General features: G+C 38.2%; 1 protein-coding gene across 2 annotated transcripts in view; it reads left to right on the forward strand.

Annotated features, from left to right (window-relative positions):
* The first annotated feature begins 363 nt into the window (after positions 1-363).
* Positions 364-22473, forward strand: part of LOC146476138 (von Willebrand factor D and EGF domain-containing protein-like) — a 37386-nt gene continuing 15276 nt past the window's right edge. Inside the window, exons 1-14 of one of the 2 annotated variants that reach the window (XM_085114960.1) lie at positions 364-921; positions 1021-1074; positions 3294-3580; positions 4402-4497; positions 4874-5185; positions 8445-8533; positions 14473-14536; positions 15380-15601; positions 16415-16572; positions 18665-19088; positions 19865-20139; positions 20751-20865; positions 21235-21498; positions 21830-21944. In XM_085114960.1, the coding sequence (XP_084971086.1) occupies positions 471-921; positions 1021-1074; positions 3294-3580; positions 4402-4497; positions 4874-5185; positions 8445-8533; positions 14473-14536; positions 15380-15601; positions 16415-16572; positions 18665-19088; positions 19865-20139; positions 20751-20865; positions 21235-21498; positions 21830-21944 (2926 nt within the window). In that variant the 5' untranslated portion in view covers positions 364-470. Of the gene's footprint in view, positions 922-1020; positions 1075-3293; positions 3581-3659; positions 3700-4401; positions 4498-4873; positions 5186-8444; positions 8534-14472; positions 14537-15379; positions 15602-16414; positions 16573-18664; positions 19089-19864; positions 20140-20750; positions 20866-21234; positions 21499-21829; positions 21945-22473 lie in introns of those variants that run through there. The other variant, XM_085114961.1, reaches the window with a different exon arrangement.

Consider the following 22473-nt stretch of genomic DNA (forward strand, 5'->3'; position numbering starts at 1 on the left):
TATTTGTGTACACAAAAACGTAAATTAAGCGTGACCATTTTCTTATCCTTGTGACATGTGAATTGTTTAAATTTGCTGCTCGATAATACGGATTTAATGTTCTTCGTACGAAACAACAGTTTTTTTTCTTTCTTTTATCTGTTAAACCAGGTGTTTCATAACGGTTTCCCTTTCGCTTTTTGAGAAATTGACGTTGCTATTCCAGTTTTTCCTTAGCAGTTCTGCGTGAAGAGTAAAATTAAAAAAATATGGAAAACTATTTTGTCAGTTCGAAAGGAAGTCGAAACAGTGTTGAAGGTCTTGACCCAAGTCGTTACCAAGGGTGACGTCATTTTCGCTTCCAATCACAGATTTCATGTTATACTTCCTTATGTTATACTTCCTTATAAACTTCCTAGACGACCGAGTTCAAAACAACTCAACGAATACTCTTCAAACTACGCTGATCGTTTTAAGAAGACCAAAAGACCATGTCTTTCAAGAGATTTGTTTTCTCGGGTTGCTATGTCATCATCTTCATCATAAATGCGTGTGTCTGTCAGACACCCGTTTGCAATGACTGCTGCAAAAATTACAAGGAAATTAACGATCCACGCCGCAGCATAAAAAGCAATTGGAAGGCAGGCCAAACGCCGTTGTGTGATCGTCTTATCAGTTCGGACTGGTATCGCTTTACAAGTTTTGGAGGAACACAAATGCCTGAAACGGCCGTGCAAGAGTTCTATTGCGGCACCCACGATCCAATCTGGTTAAGGGGTAAGCATCCAACTCAGGCAGAAGGAAATGTGGCTCGCACGGCCTGCATCAGCAGCTTTGGTGACACTTGTTCGGAAACTCTTACCATTAACATAAAAAACTGTGGACAATACTACGTATACTACTTAAAACCTCTTCGTTACTGTGCAGCCGCCTATTGTGCTGGTAAGAAAGATTGCATAGACACACATTGTTCCACCTCTATGATATAATATCTTTAACGGAAATTTAACTTTTAATTCTAACTTAAACTTAACTTTGTAGGTTTCGACGAGCCATGCCCTTACGGAAAGGAAGGAGAACCGCCAAAGTGTTTTGGTAAGTTGTGAGTTCCCAAGATGTATTTCAAATGTCTTTTATTGGTCTTAACTTTGTTTTGATTAACTACCATCTTTGTTCCATGCTTTGGATACACTGGGACAATCCGACGAATCTCGATTTGAAGCAGAAAGCTACTTCAGTTAATAGTTGCTTAAAAATCAGAACTAGATAGGAAGCGTGTAGACGTACGAAGTAATTCTGTTAACACATACACTTCTTGATTCTTTGATTGACGTCCACCAAAAACGAGACTTTACTGGCTTGGGTGCGTTCGTTTGGGATGATCCAGATCAGGATCAATGATCCAAGATCACTCGGATCATGGTGCATCAAAGGAACTGAGGAATCCTCGCCCATAGGAAGACCACGGTGGCTTTAGTCAGCGGTCGACACATTTTAAAATAATGGCGCTCGCAACGTACCGATCGAAAACACTGAAAATAGAACGATCGCAACGGTTTCAGTAAAGCAATGAACCGTCACAAATTTACATAAATGCATCACAGACGAGGTCTTGGAAACTATACACATGATTGCACTTTACGGTGGAATTACTAGGCCTGCACTCACGTTTAGTTATTTAATGATCATCCCGCCTTCGACATTGAGAAATAATGGATTTTGGCATCTTCGCTATTTGATTTCGGGAAACTTTGAGTAAGAGAGTCCAATAATTGACATCTTCAAAAAATTGCTTTTTCATGGAAGCTGAACGTTAAAACTAATAATAGTAACGGCAATAAAACATTCTATCAAGTGTAAAGAAAAGTGATAAAAAATAAAATTAAGTACGGTGACCGGTCGGGGATTAACAGCTGATAGCTCTCGTTTGAAAGACAAGACATTTATCACATGTTTGGGAGAGCCTCAGAGCTCATTCAATAGCTTAGCACCATTGTAAGTAAAAGTATTTCTTATGTTTTTAGTCCGAGGTTTGCAAAGATACTATTTGTTATCATTAATGCGAAGATTGTTTATCGAATTCACCAAAGGTCTGGAAAGCATTTGCAGACAAGTACGAAAATTGTTGTTCTGCATTTTGTGCATGCGAGCTGAGCGCCTTGTGCCTGAAATATTTGATAGTTTCCGATCCCACTCATGATTTTTTTTGATTCAATGTCATTACAGTGCAATACAATTAATAAATAGCATTACAGTACATCGAACGTGCAATAAAGTTTTTTTAATGATAGCATTTGCATTTTATTTAATAAACAGGAGCCGTCGTCTTGTTCATATATGCTTAGTAACATCCAATGATGGTGATGGTGGCGTTGTTGCCGTTATATTAGTGATAATGATGATGATGATGATCGGTTTTTTCCATTTTCTTTAAGCGCTGTTTATAGTTTAATTTTCTAAACTCGTCATAATCATAAGTGATAGATACGCCTAAACATTTGATTGGCCTCTTGGGCCATTTTAAACCGAAAATTTCACGCTTGCAGTTACGACTCTCTCCTATTCACATGCATTCAGATTTTGAGATATTGATTTAATTTTTAGACCCGAGACTTTTTCAAATCTCCTCAATACCTGTAAGAGCGACCCTAACGATGCTTCATCTCTCAATATGCCAGTTGTGTCATCTGCGTACCGTAATATTTTAATTTCGTTATTTCCCAGTTTAATTCCATGAATATCTGTGTTTGATCTAATAGCAATCGCCAAAATTTCTGCCGCGATAATAAAAAGATATGGAGATAAAGGATCACCTTGACGAACTCCTCTTTCGAGTTTAAGAAACTCGGACTGCCAAACATTGTTGCAAACGCAGCTGGAAATATCAGTATAAAATACGGAGACCCACTTTTTGAAATCAGAACCGAAATTGAAGGCCTCTAGACATGTGTGAAGAAAATCCCATTCAACGTCATCAAATGCCTTTTCAAAGTCCAAAAAGGCTAAAATACCACTTATTCTTTCATTTTTTCACCCTACAATAAAGTTAATTAATACAGTTATCGACCTTAAATTACCATTCACTTATGATTGATTATAAAGGTTGTTATCGGATTTTATAGCCATGTCCAGTTACAACTCGTGCAGCCCAGTTTTGTAACTTATGAGAAAGAGAGACAGAATAGCATTAACATAGGAGACAGACTGGCGGCGAGGAAAGATGGAAGGAAAAAAGTCAGACGAAGAAACACTGACAGACAGACAATATTATGACGCGACTAATATTGTTTCATATTATCATTGCACCTAACTAGATCCACCGACAGAATTCTCTAGTGACAACTTTGGCTTTCCAGTCATAAGCTACGCAGAACGTGAGGAGAACGTATTTGTGACCTTGATTTGTAAAGTGCCCATACTTAATGGCATCGAGAAGTGGAAGAATGTCACTTATAGGATTCAATGGTTTGCTGAAGGGCAGATTCTTTACACTGACACAATCTGCGGCCCCATTCCGGCTGGCCAAGAAAATACCGGTCCTTGCCCCAGCAAAGACCTTGAGTCCAAGCTTTCTGGTAAAAAGTACAAGATTGGACAATCGGTACACAAATAAAATTTCTTTCCTTTGGACTATAAACCTGTCCTCTACTATCCGACTCTAAAAGTAGGTGTACACATTACCTTTCCTTGGTCAAGTCCAAACTTTCCAATGCCTCACAGGTGTGGTTTCCTTTTCATGTCACACACAAAAGTCCAAAATTGGACACAATGAGACACACTGAGATACCTGCTACAAAGATTGCCTACTGGCCTTTAAATTAAATTATTACCGTTAACTTATGACAGATGATTGACATTGTGTTTTTCTACAAGGCCCTGCACCGACTTATAGATTGAAATATTAAGACTACGTTACCTTCATAAGTCATGGGCCTAGACGACTAAGTAAAAATCAATTATAATTTTTGTTAAACTGCAACTTTTCATACTTCAATAGGTATCTTTATTTCTTGGAATTTAATTTACACAGTTGCTCCCCCATTCCGTTTTTCTAGTTACCAGATATTATTTTTCATCATTGCGCTCAGTCTATGATGTAAATTATCCTTATATTTGGTCCTCAGCAAGGCACAGTTGCTTTCACGGGAAAATTTGGGATTAGGTATTTTTATATCATTCGGTAATTAGCTTTCATATTTTTGTAAATAGTTAGTTTTTTTTTCTTTTTAACAATTTTATATATTTAAAAATTTGTTTGGAAGCGCCTCGCATGGACACTTGCGTCCCGCTTGCGCTCTCTCTTTTGCGAAATGTCTTACTAATTGTTTTTACTATTTACTTATTTCTGTTTGATTGATTGATTGATTGATTGATTGATTGATTGATTGGAAGTATTTTAATTTACTTTTGTTGCCTCCACAGATATCGTGTAACGTGTCTGCAAAATTTACCACCTCCCCGAAAAATGTATGGTCAGCGCCGAAGCAAGTCCCAGCACCATTCTTTGCTGGACTAAAGGTAACTAATTTGTTATTATCACAATAATATTCTGCACGGATTTTAAAACAAATCCCAATTCTATCGCGAGCAGATCCGAATCAACGTCCTCCATTGTCCTCGAAAAGCTTGTATAATTTGACATGGCATCAAATATCTCTGATGAGGTTTTATAAACAGGATTTGGCATCTTTCGTCATAATTTAGCCAATGGGAATTTCCCGTTGCTGGAAGAACGGGAAATTCGAAACGAATTTAATATATGCAAAGCATATAGTCGCATTTTTAGCCCCTCTCACCAGTCTCACTCTACGTTTCCACTCTCGCTCCAGACCTTTCGCTAGGTTGAAGCTAAGCTACCTGACGCGAGATTGAACAAAGTTTCTCTCATTACCAGGTTAACACGTCTGTGCTGTTTCTGGATTCTTGCGACTTAAATCAACATACCATCACCATAACGCCCACAATACCAGTCCGCCCTACTTTTCGTGGCTTACCAAAAATAACGTTTCGGGCGCCGCCAGAGGTGATTGTTGTGGAAGGCTCCTGTGAGATCGAGCTAAAAGAAGGAGTCACGCCCGTTGAACTGAAAATTAAGGCTGCCTGTAACCAAGTTACGACTGCCGGCTTAAAACCTATCATTCCTGAAATCTTTTACCGCAACAGTCGTTTCTGGGACGAAAAAAATGGAGGCCTCCCAACCATCTGGGTATGTATATTGATCTTGCTTGTTTGTAAACCAGATAAAAATGTATGATTGCTACATTTACCATTTCCCGCCGACATAAGCAAAAGAAATAAGTTAATAATACGAAGTACAAAAAACAACTTAAAACGCATAAGGCAAGGACGAATATTTCGAAGAAAAAAAGGCTTTCAATAATAGTTGCATTGCTAGATGCTAGACATACTTTTCTGAACGTGGAAATTAAAATTGGTGACACCAGTTTCAGTTTGAGAGACCCAGACAAAATTTTGGAAAAATGGACGAACGATGGTCGATGCCATGTTCCTGTTGCCCAGCGATTAAACAACTATTAGTGTTGCTCGTGTTTGCAACATTGAATTACTGGCAGCATTAGTCCCCCCCCCCCCCCCCACGCTCTTCTCTTTTGTTGAAGCCCATCAATAATCTTTTAGGGTATGAGATACCACCTCAAATATGAGATACCACCTCAAAGCACCAATCACAGCACTTTTAAGAGAACGGATATAGCAAATTTTGGCTTTTCCCTGATTTTGCTGATTTTTTTCTATGAACATCAATCATTATATCACAGAAACAAATATCGTATTTACTGAGCTCAATGCCATTTTTCTCGTTGTTGGTAAAATTAATGGCATTTTTACACCGCATTTTCTATATGCATATTCAAATGCAGTTTACATTACTACAATGCAAGGGTGAGATCGGACATCAGCATATGTCCATTAGCGACCTCATCCAACCCACCCAGCCCATGACTCATGAAATAGCACAAAGACCAGACCAGCACACCGGGAACTCTAGGCCCTACTCTTTGCGATTAGTGTGTGGGTTCTTTAACGTCCCACAGGGCTATAAACATTGAAGTGTTGTGAGACGGGGCCTACGGTTTATCATCCTTATCCGAGAAGACTAAAAAGCCTAACCATTTGCAGATGTCATTATAAAGGCAGCACTTTCTCCTCAGTTATTTTAAGACCCTGAGTGTTAGTCCGGTCGGGGTTTGAACCCACGACCTCCCGCACGGTAGTCCGATGCTCAACCAACTGAGCCAACCGGTAGGCGGTATTTCAGTGTAGGCGAGACGGTTTACAATGTGACCTCAAAACTACCCAATTTACCTTTAATGAATCTACAATTTTTCTGTACATTGCAAACCCGGGAATAAACCTCGAACGGATGGTCAAAATTGCGAACCGGCACGCCGACGAGCCACGAATGTCAAGATCTAGATCAGCTCCCCTTCGGTAATGTCGTCGCAAATACGCAAAATATCTTAGTTGCATTCAGAGAGCAATTAACATAGCTCTCCTCGTTTCTGCGACGTCGGTCTCAGGATCTCCAAGGCGTCTGATCTGTAATAATTTCATGCAGGAACAACTGGATGTGAATAGTGCTAGCAGACATTATAAAGTAATGCGGCTTCCTCGGAATGTGCTAGGAGGGTTTTGACAAAATGTTTAAATTGCAAGACCTCTGGGTTTTAATTGAATACTGAGACTGAAATGAACCTGATGGAGTCTTGATACATTGATAAATAAACACTGCGTTACAAAACGCAAAGAAACCAATTCACATACTATAAGAGAGAGAAAAAAAATTTTTCCCCAGCGTTATCTTGTCCTGGGAGAGTATTTTTAACTACTAATTTCATTCATACATACAAGAAAGGTAACGCTTTAATAGGCCTTATCACGGTTTTCGACGCCATTTTGACGGGTAGGCAAACAGGCTTGAAATAACAGTGTTTGTATGGAAATCCGATGTCAAATAATTTTCATAAAACATTGCTTCTGAAAAATTCATGAATTGGAAACTTTTGGCACTACAAAAAGGATTTTAAGAACAAAATTTGAGGGATGTAGCTGTGACAGAAAGCGTCCAGTCGTGTTTTGAACTTTCCATACATTTGTCTGTATAGCGAACCAGCCGTGAACTGCTCCTAAAAATAGTTAGCGGGAAAAAATACAGGGAAATGTATGGAAAGTTCAAAACACGACTGGACGCTTTCTGTCACAGCTACATCCCTCAAATTTTGTTCTTGAAATCCTTTTTCTAGTGCCAAAAGTTTCCAATTCATGAATTTTTCAGAAGCAATGTTTTATGAAAATTATTTGACATCGAATTTCCATACAAACACTGTTATTTCAAGCCTGTTTGCCTACCCGTCAAAATGGCGTCGAAAACCGTGATAAGGCCTATTGAGAGTAGAATGAATATATACAAACACTGCTTTAGCACATCGTGGAAAAGAAAAATAGTGTTAGAGGTTTCATTTAAAATACCAATAAAAGGATAGATCTTCTCTAAAATATGGCTTAATGGCCAAAAATATTTACCTAGTGGTTATTGCTGTATTTCTAATAAAGTTCGCTTCAGAAATATGGCTATTGGTCTGACGGCTTTAATGTTAAGTTTCGATTGAAATCCGTGAATATTAGAGAATTGGTGGAGCTCTGTACGACACGCAGCGTAAAGTGCCCACAAATTCTATCCCATACTTTAGTAGATTGGTGTTTAAGTGCTTTTGAGTTAAATGGACTTGACCCTAAGTCTGGTCCCACTTTTTTGAAAAAGGATATAACTACATGTATGTCACGTTTATTGCATTCAGAGGTATAGGAGGAGGTATTGTGAAAAAATTGTAACTCAGTCAAAATTTCATAGAAAAAAGTTAAACGTTTGAATTATTATTGACAAATGGAACTTCAATGTGTAAAATATTCAAGCTGATTGAACAAGGATAAAGTTTTGGCAGCACCCGCAATGTACATAGAAATTGTAGGTATATTGTAAATGGGTAGTTTCGAGGTCACATTGTTAAACCGTCTCGCCAACAACGAAAAAAATCGCATTGAGCTCAGTAAATATGATATTTGTTTATGAGATATAATGATTGATGTTCATAGAAAAAATCACCGAAATTAGGGGAAAGCCGAAATTTGCCTAATCCGTTCTAATGCGGACAGCCTCTTAATTCCTCCTTGACCTCCTTCGCAGTGTATATGCTTGTAGCCTTCTTGCATTCCACGGCTTTGTCATGAACATGTAACTCCTACTAAGGATATCACAATCCATCAGTCAGTTGCTACTCCAACATTCTTATTTTTATAGTGGGTAGCCATGAACAAGTTTTGTGTTATTTAAAACAACACGATCGAATCTGTCCTTCCATTCCAACACATGGCATGTTACACCTACGTATACATTGGCTTTGAAATTATGATAACCATTATATTTATCATTTACAATTATTTACTAGGTGCACATTAAGAAGGTATCAGATATAGAGCATTGCTCTGTTAGTGGAGATCCACATTACTATACCCTGAAACCTACCTCCGTTTCGTGGTGAGTAAATGGGAGTTTAAGAAGCTACTACGGTGACGGCGACGAGAACGTCTCGAAACAACAGGGTTTAATGAGAAAAACAAATGCCTGCTCTTGCGTTCTCAATTTTGGTACCTTCCTTCGCCGTACTCGGCCAAACAACATCGTCAAATGAGCAAATTCATGTTTTTGCCGGGAGAACGTGAGCCAAGGTGTTTTTGCTTTCATTCTCTGAACGCCGTTCTCACATGTCCTGTTACTGGATAGTTCGGCCACATTGTACATGTTGAACGAATTGGAATAATCGCAAACTTAAGTAGTAGAAGTAGCGCGAACTTAGTTTACGTCACTTGAAAGTCCTTTTACGGAGCTTGCCCAGTGGCGACGGCAACGAAAACGTCACTTGAGAATATAACCTTACTTAATTCATTTGTGCTATATACTATGCGATTATTTCAACTCACTCAACTTGTGAAAAAACGACGAACTAGCCAGAAACCAAATTAGTAGGAGTGGTGTTCGAACTAGAAAGAGAATGAAAGCTTTGCCGTCGCGTGTTCACGTTCTCTACCGAGCCCCTTATATATAGAGTTAGGGCGCGTTTTTTTATTCACAATTCTGGAATGAGAATGGACAGAATGTAAAATGCGCGCGTTTTTCTATTCCGCATCCTTATTCCGGAATGGACAGAATGCCATTCCATCCATTCTGCTCCCAGGGGCAGAATGAACAGAATGTTGCGAATGAAATCCAAGATGGCGGACGGCGAGATGAGTGCTGTGGATTCAAATACGTCTCTACAAGGGAAAAAATCATTTAACACTTTTGGACAAAATGAAACATTGCTTCTAATTTAATTGTACCAAAAGTACAAGGAAATTGCTGCGATAACGGCAGCAATGGCAGCCTCTTCGTCGGCCGCCATATTTGTTACGCAATGTTTACTCGGCCAGGACCGACGGGGTTTTTTTTATGCAGATATTCCTAATTATTCCTAGCATTCCGTACAAACCATTCTTATTCCAGAATTGTGAATAAAAAACGCGCCCTTAGTCAGGTTTTCTCATTTTTTTTCTCTTAAATAAATCTTTGCACCTGTTCGACACGCATTGAGCCTTTTTGCGCCTTTTTTTTCAACCAAATATCTTGACTTTTTATAGGCAGTAAAAGTTACGAAATCTAGCCATCACCTGTCCCATGACCGAGCTAGCAAGAGGCACGGGTCTACTCCTTACTTGACGTCACAAACTGATTTGCATTGTATTAAGTCTTTGTGAAAATGCATGCCCAGGTTGATCAACCTATTCCCTTCGGAAGGCGATTCACAGTGATTTCTGACAAATGTTAAATAGAAGTACATGATGGGAACAGAAATCGTAACATCAAAGAAATGAGTGAAAATGTGTTCAGCCGGGTATCGAACCCGGGTCTCCTGGATACCGGTCAGATGCCTTACCACTAGGCCACTGAACCAACCCTGCTATTCAGCAGACTTGGAAGGACTTTTTTTAAGTAGCAAGCTCTGAGGAGAATCACACATTTTTTGCAGTTAGGATCGCGTCACACCGCCCAAGTTGATCAGCGATCAACGTATCCAGGAGACCCGGGTTATTATTATCATTATAAACTAAATTCGATCGATTTTAAGACACATAACGCCTTTATAACGACGGCTAGTTGAGAAAAAATATATTCCGTGGGCGAGCGACGGAGCCCAATACGGAATATATTTTCTCCCAAGCCGTCATTATAAAGCCGTGATTTCGCCTCAAAGTCGATTTCTTTTTATCGCGATACAGACATTTTGTTGGAGAGAGTAAACGGATAAAGTGCAAATCGTGCGCTGATTCAAAGAGAAATTATTACTTCAGTCTCGGGGCGGGTTATTTGAATTATTGGCTTTAATTTTTGCGTCAAAACAAAGAAAATGGCAACTTTTACAGTCCATAAAGTACCTACCATTCATGTAATAAACGAGCTAGTAGGTTTAAACATTTTACCAGCAAGTTTTAATAATAATAATAATAATAATAATAATAATAATAATAATAATCCATTTATATAGCGCCTTTTCTGCAAGATTTAAAGGCGCTGTTTTTAAAAAAATTAGATAGAACTTAAAAAGTAGAAATAATCACAAGAAATTCGCATTAAACTAGACGCTAACAACAAGATAAATAAATGTGGACAATTACAAAAATCTGATAACAAATAAAAACATCACGATTCATAAGCTCGCATAAAAAGAAATGTTTTAAGTTGACGTTTAAAATCATCAATCGAGTTTGCAGATTTAATGTCCTCAGGAAAAAGCTCGTTTATCAGACTCGTACCCAGTCGCTATTTACGTGTTTTGTGGGGTGAGAAGACTGGATACGAGGATGGATTGAGGCGCGCGGGGTGTCATGGGAAGAGGCAAAGGAAAAATAGCGACTGGCAGATTTCGATCCAATATGGCGTTCGTCTGAAGAGTGATTTCTTTTTGGTTGGCTTGTAATGTCGTGCTGCCGTAATGGACTCTTCGCGGGACTATTCGCAGGAAGACGAAATATGACTGTGATACTAACCTTCGTAACACAATTCACGGAAAGAACTGTCCAAATCACCCACATCGTCTTCCCGCGAATGTTCCCGCGAAGAAGCTATTACGGCCCCACGACATTACAAGCCAACAAAAAATAAATCACTCATCGGACGAACGCTTTAATTCGTTAAGACCAAACTACAACCCGCAGTGAATTTTGACTGCAAGAAATGTCTGAAATTACTCCGTTTTCTTGAAAAAGAGCACTGCACGGTTCCATGCACGATTGCACGGATCTGTCAAACGAAATCTGCCAGTCGCTATTTTTCCTTCGCCTCTTCCCATGACACCCCGCGTGCCTCATCTTCGTATCCAATCTTCTCACCCCACAAAACACGTAAATAGCGACTGGGTACGAGTCTGCTCGTTTACCTTACGAATTGAGATTAAAAGAGGGTTTAACTAATAAATTTTTATTAGAGGATCTGAGACTGCGGCTTGGTGTATACAATTGAAGGAGTTCCTGTAAATAGATTGGAGCTTTTGATCATGTAGTACTTTGTGAGTAATTAACATAATTTAAATTCAGTACGAAAGGAGACAGGGAGCCAGTGAAGATCCCTTCAGGACTGGAGTAGTATGGCAAAATCTTGGACACTGGTTGACAAGACGAGCAGCAGAATTTGAACATGTTGAAGCTTGAAAAGTTGTTACCGCCGCGAGATAAACAACAACATAAAACCTTTCATAATATTAACATGAAAACAGTTATGACTAAACCTCACAACCAGAAGCAAGAATAAAAAAAGCAACCATACTAGTACCCAAAAACGAAAAAAGAGCAACATTATCGTAGCTTAGATGCCGTGAAGATTTAAACATTTGAAATAAACCAAGCGGCGAAGAACACTGTAAATATTACCGAGTCTGCCGTTCGGCGCTCGCGCCAGCTCCGACAAGAAGAACCATGAAAGACAACGCAGCAGAACTCTTGAATCACTTTTTTCTAGAGATAAGAGACACCAGAAAAGGAACTTTCGGGGAAGAATATGAGCCAGCAACGTTGACAGCCTACCGAAAAGGTTTGAGAAAGTATTTTCTGGAGAGGCGCGAAGATGAAAATTTCGGCATAAAGCTTATCAGTTGGCGATGGTACTAATTTAAACAAAAAACTTTGAGCAAAGCAAAAAGCATCTCAAAGCGTCTGAAAAGAGGAGTAGTCCAAATAAATTAAATCCTTTTGCTTTGAAAATGCCATAATTTATTGGAATTTAAGCTCATTGTTATTTGCCGTGGCCGTTTTCACACTCAAGAAAAAGTCTTTTAACTAAATTTCTCTTCATCGAATTTATAATCACTCTTTTTCGCTTACCTTTAAATAAAGAGTTGTTTCCAATGTAGTAGTGGTCCTTGAGCAGTGTCAGAAGCGTTGTAAACTCAAATGAAAAGAAGTAAACAACACCGTCCAATGTCGCATGTTCATTCACAAAAGTGAAATTTTGATCTATGCGCGCCGAACCCATTTAAAGTGTCGTGCTTCCATGACAGTTCTTGAGCCAATCAGAAACCGTCATTTTGAGATGACATTATCGCAAAATAACGTCGTCTCAGTGCAATAAGAAGATCCCTCAGGATCGCGATAAAGTAAAATGTAAGAGGGCGGCAAGATGTTACAAATTCATGCGACAATAAAAAATACAGAACAAAACACATACATATACACCCATTCAAACACAGAAAAATTTAATTTTTAATATTGCATGACTAAATACACAATAATTAGAGTTAATTATACTATATAGAAGCTTTGAGAATTAGTTCTTATGATATGTTTACACAGATTAATACAGGTTATAAGTTTACATACTATTCAATAGTATGGAAACTTATAATTTATTCAGTTGTTCAGTTAATAGTATTAACTGAACAACTGAATGAATGATATTGCACTGAAATATCTTTAAATTTGAATTGAATTAAATTCTAGAGAATACTTGGCATGATTTCCCCTAGTGTCCGCAACAGGAACCTGTTAGACCGCCCTCTTACACTGAGAATAACATTGATATATCAATTGATTATTTTAGTTCAACATTCAAACTGCAATACAAAATATATTGTGCTGGTAGTAAAAGAAAAATAAAAAGAGTTCATTGCTTGCGAGCGTTAGCGAGGCAGCACACTATTCTTTACAATAGCGGAAAAAGTCCAAAATTTGTCGGATATTGAAGATCGGAAGCATGCGCAGTTGGTTGTTTTTATTATCCGGGATATCCACGCTGCGAAAAATTGCACATGGAAAGAGATATGACAGGATTCCAGTCGATTTTCATATGTTTACATTATTCTCGCCCGTTGGGGCAGATCATTCGAAGTATTCGTCGCCCTTTGAGGCAATAAATTTGACCGCTGAGTCAAAAGCTCTGGCCGTTGAGTTAAAAAGTTCGACCGTTGAGTTATACCAAGAGAGGATCATCCTCTCTTCGTTATATTGTTCTCTGTCTGTCGAAGCTAAAGAAACTGTTGCAACTATAGTATGATAGATTCAAAATTTAGATTGATCGTTGAAGCTAACCATTTTTAAACCATCCACTCACGGGGTTAAGTCAATGGCTGTCTGAACTTTGAGGGGATTCGAGCGTCGAGCTAAATTGTTTTTCAACCGTTGCTCCGAGACAAAAGAAATCTTCTCGAGCACAAGCTAGCACAGTGTTAAATTCGCGTAACGTTTACTCGTTGATGCTCTGTGTCCCTGTAAATGCGTTTTTGTCGCTGAAAGCTAAGACGGCAAGTCATTTTATAACATATTTTAAAAAGCTTCATTGTTGTGACATTTACTGTTTACAGCATAACTTGAAATATGGAAAACGCCGACAGACCTAGGGTTTCATGAATACCGGTGACATTCATGAAACCCTAGGTCTGTTTATACTTTATAACACTTCACGTTGTACTGCCAGTATTTTCTTCCAGCTCTGATGCCAGCACTTTCTTTCACGTTGAAACTCCTAATAATAGTCTATTGATGCCAAAAGTAAATATCAACTAAACGAAATTCACTTGCCTCGGGCTTCAAATTATTGCTTTCACTGGCAATAAGAAAGCATGATTCAGTATGGATTTCCACGTAACTTTATTAAACTTTTCCTTTCTGCTTCAAAATTATATGATTACGAATCAAAATTGTATGGGCCATAGGCTCTCCGGACCTTCTATGCGAAGCATGTACAATCGATAACCTTGGACCCGCGTTCTAAGTTTCCTGACTTTAGAAGAGATACATATTGTTTAATTGTTTATGAGAAACTTTTACAGTATATATTAAACGTACATGTGAACATAATCATAGTAGCTCTTTACCAATTTGGAATTACAGATGAATATTAACACAAATTCTACGATGATGAACGATTCTATTTTTCTGTATATTTTCTAGGACGTTCGATTTCATGGGGAAGGGCGATTATACTTACTATCAGAACACTAAAAGACATTTTGAGGTGAGAAATATTTTGCAATTACTGAATGATAATCTTACTCAATGCTCTGACATAACAGACAATCGTTTGTCTTTTCTTTGAATGCTTACTGGCATTCATAGGTTAAATACAAAGATTATATTTTTTGTATACTGAGATGAGAAATCAAGTACACTTAAGGATACCACATCTACTGTTTGGTGCGGAGTAAATGTTAAGGCATGGATGACACTTCAGCTCATTTCTATTATTATGACCCGAATCCACCTGAGATGGAGTAGTTTCACGTAAGCAGTTTGTAAATAGACACCATAGAAACCATATGTGAAGCTATAAGCTTACGCTTAAATACCCCCTTACGCGAGAAATAAATGCTTCCATGCATAGATTTAGATCCAGCTCGAGACTTAAGGATACTACATCTACTGTTTGGTGCGGAGTGAATATTAAGGCACGGATGACACTTCAGCTGATTTCTATTATTATGACCAGAATGCACCTGATATGGAGTAGTTTCACGTAGGCAGTTTATAAATAGACACCATAGAAACCATATGCGAAGCTATAAGCTTACACTTAAATATCCCCTTACGCGAGAAATAAATGCTTCCATGCATAGATTTAGATCCAGCTCGAGGTGTACTATGAAAGCATAAATAAAGCTGGTTCTACTAAGACAGTGTTTGGGTTTTAAAATGTTACTGCCCGATAGGACTAGACGCCGTTAGGTTCTTCTCTACATGGAAGTCGCATGGAAGTCAACAAACCAAAAATAGTCATCATTCATGATCATGATAGCTTGCGTTTCCAAATAATTGATCTTGTGATTGGCACAGGAGATTTATTATTAAACCTTCCTTTAAGGTTCAAGCAAGGCAATGGACCTGTAGCAGTACTGCGACCTGCATCTGTGGTGTGGTATTGAGAGATCATAATGATGTTATTGAGTTTAACAGCTGCAACGCCTTGCTGGAACTTGATTACAGTAATCCAACTCCCCTTCAAGTCAGAATAAGAAGCAAGAAATGTTTGTCTCCAGGGATATCAATTAAAAATATCATACCAGGAGTTAATGCTCAGTATGAGGTAAGTCGGCCGCATTAGCTCCCTCCAAACTCTGCTGCTATACCAGCGCCACTGCCATATGCGCTACCGCATGAGCTCTTATGTCAGTTTACCTTGTACTAATCTCATATGTTCCGGTTCAAACTGCGGTGACACAAGCCATAAGCATAAGTGTCCTCGGTATACGCTCACGTACAAGACCCTCTCAAAGTGGTTCCTCACGCTTCTTCTTATGCTTATCACAGAACTGTGAACTACACTTAAACATTGCTATGGTATTTTGAAAAACGTTTGACCAGTAACGTTTGATGTCATTAGAATGGGATACCATATGATTTAATTAAACTAGGTGTCTCAGTTTTGTAATTTAGCTTTATGTCGCGTCAAATTTCAATAAACTACAGCTTACTTTTTCAATGCATGGGAACTGATATACATGTTGCAATTTAACGGGACAATGTCACACAATTTAGTAACAAAAAACAAAAGTCACAATTTTGTTGTCATTTACTGACAACAAAATTGGGACCACCAATCACACCACACCAATACGGAAAAATATGATAAAGTTTGTTTCTCTTTCAATTGGGTATTTAATGCCGCACTTATAAAGTTCGAGCACCGATTTTAAAACTCCCTAGAAAAAAGTGAACCGAATGAAAGACCTTTAAAATTGACCTTTAAAAGAATAGAACGTTAAAATTCGTGCAACGACCAAACAATGCTAAAAAAGTATCTTTTGAACTAAATTGGCAAGGTTTTAGCTTAAAATTTGCATATCATTAGTTAACACACCCCTGTCAGCTTGCGGTTATTTTTGCGGTGTTTCTTCAGGTGATGTTTCCATCTGGATCTAAAGTCAGAATTGCGAGATATTCGTGGGGAATGAATGTTGATGTCTACACACCAAGGGCTAAAGACCCAAATAACGAAAAAGGACTATGCTTGGACCCAGGCAATCAAAATCACGACACTTATGGGGAGAGCTTAAGGTAATAGTCATGTTGAAGAAATAGTGGATGAATGTCACGCTTTTGTATTAAATAAAGGAAAATCGTAAGTTAAAGGGCTGTTCTTTAATTACTTAAACATTCATCTAGGCCAGTGTGTTTATATTAAGAAAAGTTAACTCGTTTTTGAGGGGTTACCCTCTTTGGCCGCTAGAAAAAATTGATGATTGTACTTATTTTGCCATACTACTGTGTGCTACAAATGTGGTGAGCAAAAAAGTTTATATGGAAAAACATGAAGGAATACCTGGCTTTACCAGGCGCGTCACCATGCAGATATTCAGGCCGCGCAGGACACTTACTTACGTACTTACTTACGTACTCGTTAGGTACGTCATTAATGTATGCACTATTCATTTAAAGAGTATGCATGAGCCGTGACGACTTATTCGACGATCGCGATGCAAGGCGCAGAATATAAATGAATTAACGTAACAAATTTAAAAAACCTCGAATGCCGAATTGGGTACACAATATGATTCATATCTAGATCTCTTATTTTCACCTTGGGTTAAAAAGGGCGTGATTACTTCGCTCACAACTCTTTGACACGTGCACTGAAATGCAGCTAGGCCAAATTATCGTACAACTTTTACAGGTTTCAAAGGTGGACAATTCTGAATACATTAGCCGGCTTGTTCGATCTTCAGAGACGAAAAAAAAAATCCAATTTTGCATCCGAGTTTTTATCGCTGACATATAATTTTAGGAACTAATAGACAAGGGAGGTAAACTTAGTATGCTATACCGAGATGAGACGGAAATAAAATTGCAGACATAAAAAAAAAATTACAAAGAGGATCAAATTAAACGCTTCAAAGTCTAATTTTCATAATTTTACTTCCATAGAAGCCAATAACTTTCAACGAGTCTTGAAATTGAGAAATCTGCTTCTCTCACAAAAGAGGTTATCCTTTATTAAGGTTACCGTATACCTTTAGAGGTGTCTCGCGTCCAAGCGATGTAGTGCGTCCGGTTTACACAGTAGATACCTAAACCTCTTTATCAAATTAAAGCTTATAGAACTGGCTATCAAACTTTAGCAAAAATTTTTAAATAAAATGAATTGTCAAATTTTCACGACCTCTAAATGCCAGCGTCCGAATCACCTTTTGAAAGCTACAAGTCAAAGCAAATTTTGTTTTTTCGCTAATTCAATTTGCTCATCAGTTTCCGGACCCAAAGCGTTAAAAATATGTCTGCGTTCTGCATATTCAATTTTAGTGAAAAGTTAAAGAAAATTTTCCAAAAAGGATTAAAAAAATGTGGAGTGATCGTACAGAAATCGCTCTCAGACAAAAAAATATTTTGAAACAAAAAATTCGCAGACACCTTTCTGTTGTTTATATGTAAAAATAGGCACTGTCCAAATTTGAAGGCAAACGAACAAATTCCCATTGAAAAAATTGATTCGAGGATACAGGGCTTGAAATTCGACAATTCATTCTATTTCAAAATTCGTGGTATAGTATCATAGCCAGCTCTATAAGCTTTAATTTAATATAGGGATTTAGGTATCTACAGTTTAAACCAGTCGCGCTACATCGCTTGGACGCGAGTAACCTTAAGCACTGAAACAATTTGCTTTAGTGCGCCTCTCTACGGTGGCCAGAAAAGGACACAAATATTGTCTTTTCCCTTAAAATATCACTATATAGCGCGATCTGCCTGTAAGGCGACAATTTGAGTGATGAATTTCTGTAGAGGCAATTGTCATGTGCGACCTTAGAAGAACGCGCCCGACTGGTAGCGTTTTGGGAGAAATTAAATGTCAGTCCAAACGTTTGCTCGGCTAAGTTAGTTCTACCAGCATTTAATTTTTTTGTGTTTGCAGCGTGGCCTTGTGGGCCATCGTAATAATCAGTGCCTCACTTTGTCATCGTCTATCCATTCGTAATCACCATCGTCAATGGTCGTCAATGTCATGTCGTCGTCGTCATCATCTTCATCACTATAATAATTCCTTTTTTTTGTTTTGTTTCGCATCTCACGTGTATGAGGTTTGAGTGGTCAAACGGTGAAGCTTACGGGCCTAACGTAAGTAGTAACGCGTATTTCGTTTAAACTCTTACAGAGTACCAGCTGGACAGAGCTATTTTGATACTCTTCCATCTCCAGTCAATGAATACAACGTACAGTACTCCACAGCATGCCTGTGTAGTACCACGGGGAACAATGGTAATCAAGTGTGCGAAAACGCCTTTGATGTTGCTTTTCCTACAGTTGCAAAGAAGAACCTGTCACCGATGTTCTTGTGTGATCGTCAAAAACGGGATGTGTACTATTCGGATGATCTTACCGACGAAGACTTTCAGTTGTTCAAAGAAACATCTTTGCGACTTCGGTTAAGAAGAGAGGCACTAAATCAAAAGATTTCAAAGGAAAACGCCACCCGTTACTGTGCTGAAAGAATAGCAAACACTGAAATTGGCATACTCTGTGCGAAGGTTGGGGTGAACGTACAGGCATTAGTGAATACATGCGCGATTGACTTGGAGGTGAGTTGCAATATACTATTTTAATGTATCAAACTATATAATATATATTAAGCTGTCTCAAAGTTAACAATAACGGTTTACTGGTTTAGATCCCAGATAAAGACTTATTAGCCTTGTCGTAAAATGTTGTAGAGGATTGGTAACCCACATATGTATCTTTTCCCTGTCCAATCATCATCATCATCATCATCATCATCATCATCATCATCATCATCATTATTATTATTATTATTATTACATGTTTTAGAACGACGGGAGGGATGGCTGACGATTGCCCGAGATACCATTCAAGATTAGCCGAGCTATTATCTGCAAAAACGCAAAAGAGTTTCATGGGTCGGGGCGAAACTGTCCTTTGCAGTTTTGCGGAGCGCGCTCCTATGCCTAAAGGGGATCGAGAACCCCATGAAGGAGGAACTTAGATGTTAAAGACAGGGATCTAGAAAAAGAGAAGGGTCAAGCTGAACGTCCCTAGACTCAACAGCTATAGATACTTTATTATTGGGTTGTACATAGAAATTTTCATTTTTTAATTTATAGACAGTTGTTTATATCTGCTCTATTGAAAACCACCAGACCACCAAAGAGTCTTCTTTAACTATAGCTTTACCAAAACTTGAATTTAAATTTGGATTTAATTTTTAAACGAGAAGAGTTTAATAAAATTTTCAATATATTTTAAAAAAATTCTTTTTCTTCTTCTTATTTCCTATCTTTTATAGTTTTTGTTTCTGTATTATGCGTTACGTAAATGGCGGTACCTGTTTTACTTTTAGTTGACTGGAGCCTTGTCTTTTTCGGATGGAGATGTTGCTTCACTTATTGACGAATGCGGAAGTTTGGCAGCTAGAAATCTTTCCGTGTTTGCAAACGGGAGTAACCAGGAAGGTGTACCAGCTGGCTCTGTTTTGGTGGAGGAAATTACTGAACTTCTTTGCCCCAATGACTGCACGCTTAACGGGAAATGTGTCAACGGTTCGTGTGTGTGTAACAAGGACTACACGTCTGAAGACTGTTCTCAGTCTATTTATCAAATACCAACTATTTTAAGGTAAGTCAATCGAATAAGTAACAACGGCTAAGGGCCAAGGGCTACTTATGACAGCCTGCTTGTGCATAGAAAGCTTGGGTATGGGACCCGGTCCCGTATCTCTTCCCTAACTTTAAAGATAATAATTTTGTTTAATTTGTATATGTCTGATATGTTACTCGGTTGTCAGATTAATTATTGTTTGGAACAAAATTCCATTTCAAAAAACCAGAACGGCTTATGAAGAACATGACAAGCATTAAAGCTTGGACTTGGTGGACATGCCCATTCAAATCCATTCAGCTGGCCATGTTCAAAGTTGCTTTCTCGTCGTCCTATTGGCAGGCGTCAATTGTAAATGAGATTAACTATACCTTGTAGAGAATCTCACAGCCTATTGAAAAAGGTAAAAACTTTTAAAAATACCACAACACAGAGAAAAAGGGGAACCACACATTCATGCCACACATTGCAGTACAGTGGGATATCAAACTTTGCCAGTATCAACAATGATGAAGAAGCAATCACCCGTATGAAAAATAAAACTTATCAACTTGCATCGTGTTTTTGATCTAAGAACACACCTGTAACCTGTTTCTAGTCTAGCATTCCACCTTTCTTACCTTTATTAGTTTACAAGGAAATGGACTGTGCGATAGAAGGAAACGACCGTGTAAGAAGGTCACTGTGCAAGGGACGGGATTCTTAAATTCCAAAAATTTGAGTTGCCATGTGAAGGAACTCAAGGTTAGTGTACTGCCAACGGTAGAAATTCATGACCTTTTTTATTAAAGATATTTTAACAACATTCCCTTTCTTGATTAGTTCTCTGTTGGATATTGATTGTGAATGACGTAAAGTATTTAGCAGTAGAATTTTTAATGGTCCAGCTCTTTCATTATTGTAAATTAGATTTCATAGATATCATTAACTCACTTTATTTTAATAAATCGTAGTTCATCTACGATGCGATGACATTTTCTTAAAAAGTAGATCAATCTTTTTTATTTTGTTTATGGATTCAAACAATTGAACAAAGTTTTGACCAGAAGCAATATTTCCAATATTGTCCTTTCAGTTAGTATATACTCTAAAATAATGGATTTTTTCCCACAGGTTGTCAACAGCTCTTGGTCACCCAACACTACAGAAGTCAAATTCCCTGGTTTCATGACAGACCTGGTTCTCGTAGACTGTCAGTTGCCCGAATCGCCTGTGACACAGGCTTATTTCCACGAAGTTAATGAAGGGACTCCGGCAGCTGGGCTTGTACTATCTGTGTCTAATGACGGTGAACACAAAAGCAATCAAAAACTCACATTTATATCGTATGACTCAGCCTGTATGAGTTGCAACATATCTTCTGGATGCTTTTTCAAGGTAATCATTTTTTGGTACTCTGTAAATTGTTTTTTTTTTTTTTAAACAAATTTAAATGGTAAATTTCCGTCCCCTGTCAAACAAAAAGGTAAAATGCAGTGAACCCACGACCTAGCTTCAGCTTTTCGATCGGATTGACACGCGCCCTACGTACTGTTAATTGTGATTTAGTACAAGGGCCAAGTAAAAGACTGTTGTCTCTTATAATAGGTTCCTTATGTATGAAAGTTGACATTATCTTCGCCGATAAGTGGAAATGGGTAATCGTAGATTAGCTATTCTTTGTGACAGCCTCACTCTGTCTAGGGCATTTTTTGTTGTTTTTCTTTAGAACAACTCTTGTTTTATCAATGGCTACTGCTTCGCCCCAAACGAGACAAATCCCATTGACGTTTGTTATCAGTGTATCCCAGATGTCAGCACAAACGGATGGACTAAACGCCAAGGTAATTTACATTATAAATTTTCTTCTTTAACTAAATGTCTTTAACTCGTTACCTGAAACATACAAACCGGCAGCGTCCTTGGAGGCTTTTAAGCGACTAATGATGAAACACGATTTATTTTTTTTTCTATCCTGTAATACTATTAGCCCGAAAGTGTTTATTAGAATCATATATATTGTAATTATTTTCTCATACCACAAGTTTTTAGACTACAAGCGTACTTCGCTGTAATAATTTTAGGTGTATACAGGGCCCCTCAGGATAACAGCCCCGTAGCTGGTTGGGCCAGCTGTCTTAAATAAAGTTCACTTATTTACTTACTTACTTAAACTAAGGGCCCTTTCCATTTGTCAGAAACTGGCCAGCCAGTTCAGTCATTTCGCAAATAAAACGCTTGCACACTTTTGAATTGCTTCAAAATGAATCAAAATGTACCATTTTAAAGAAATCCAGGAATCAGTTCCCTAAATTGGTGCACTCCATTCACGAACAGACAGCTCTTGCCTATCAGTACAGTTCAGACAAATGT

Source organism: Pavona decussata, unplaced genomic scaffold, assembly GCF_977016875.1.
Source record: "Pavona decussata unplaced genomic scaffold, jaPavDecu1.1 SCAFFOLD_79, whole genome shotgun sequence".
In the NCBI taxonomy this organism is placed as follows: Eukaryota; Metazoa; Cnidaria; class Anthozoa; order Scleractinia; family Agariciidae; genus Pavona; species Pavona decussata.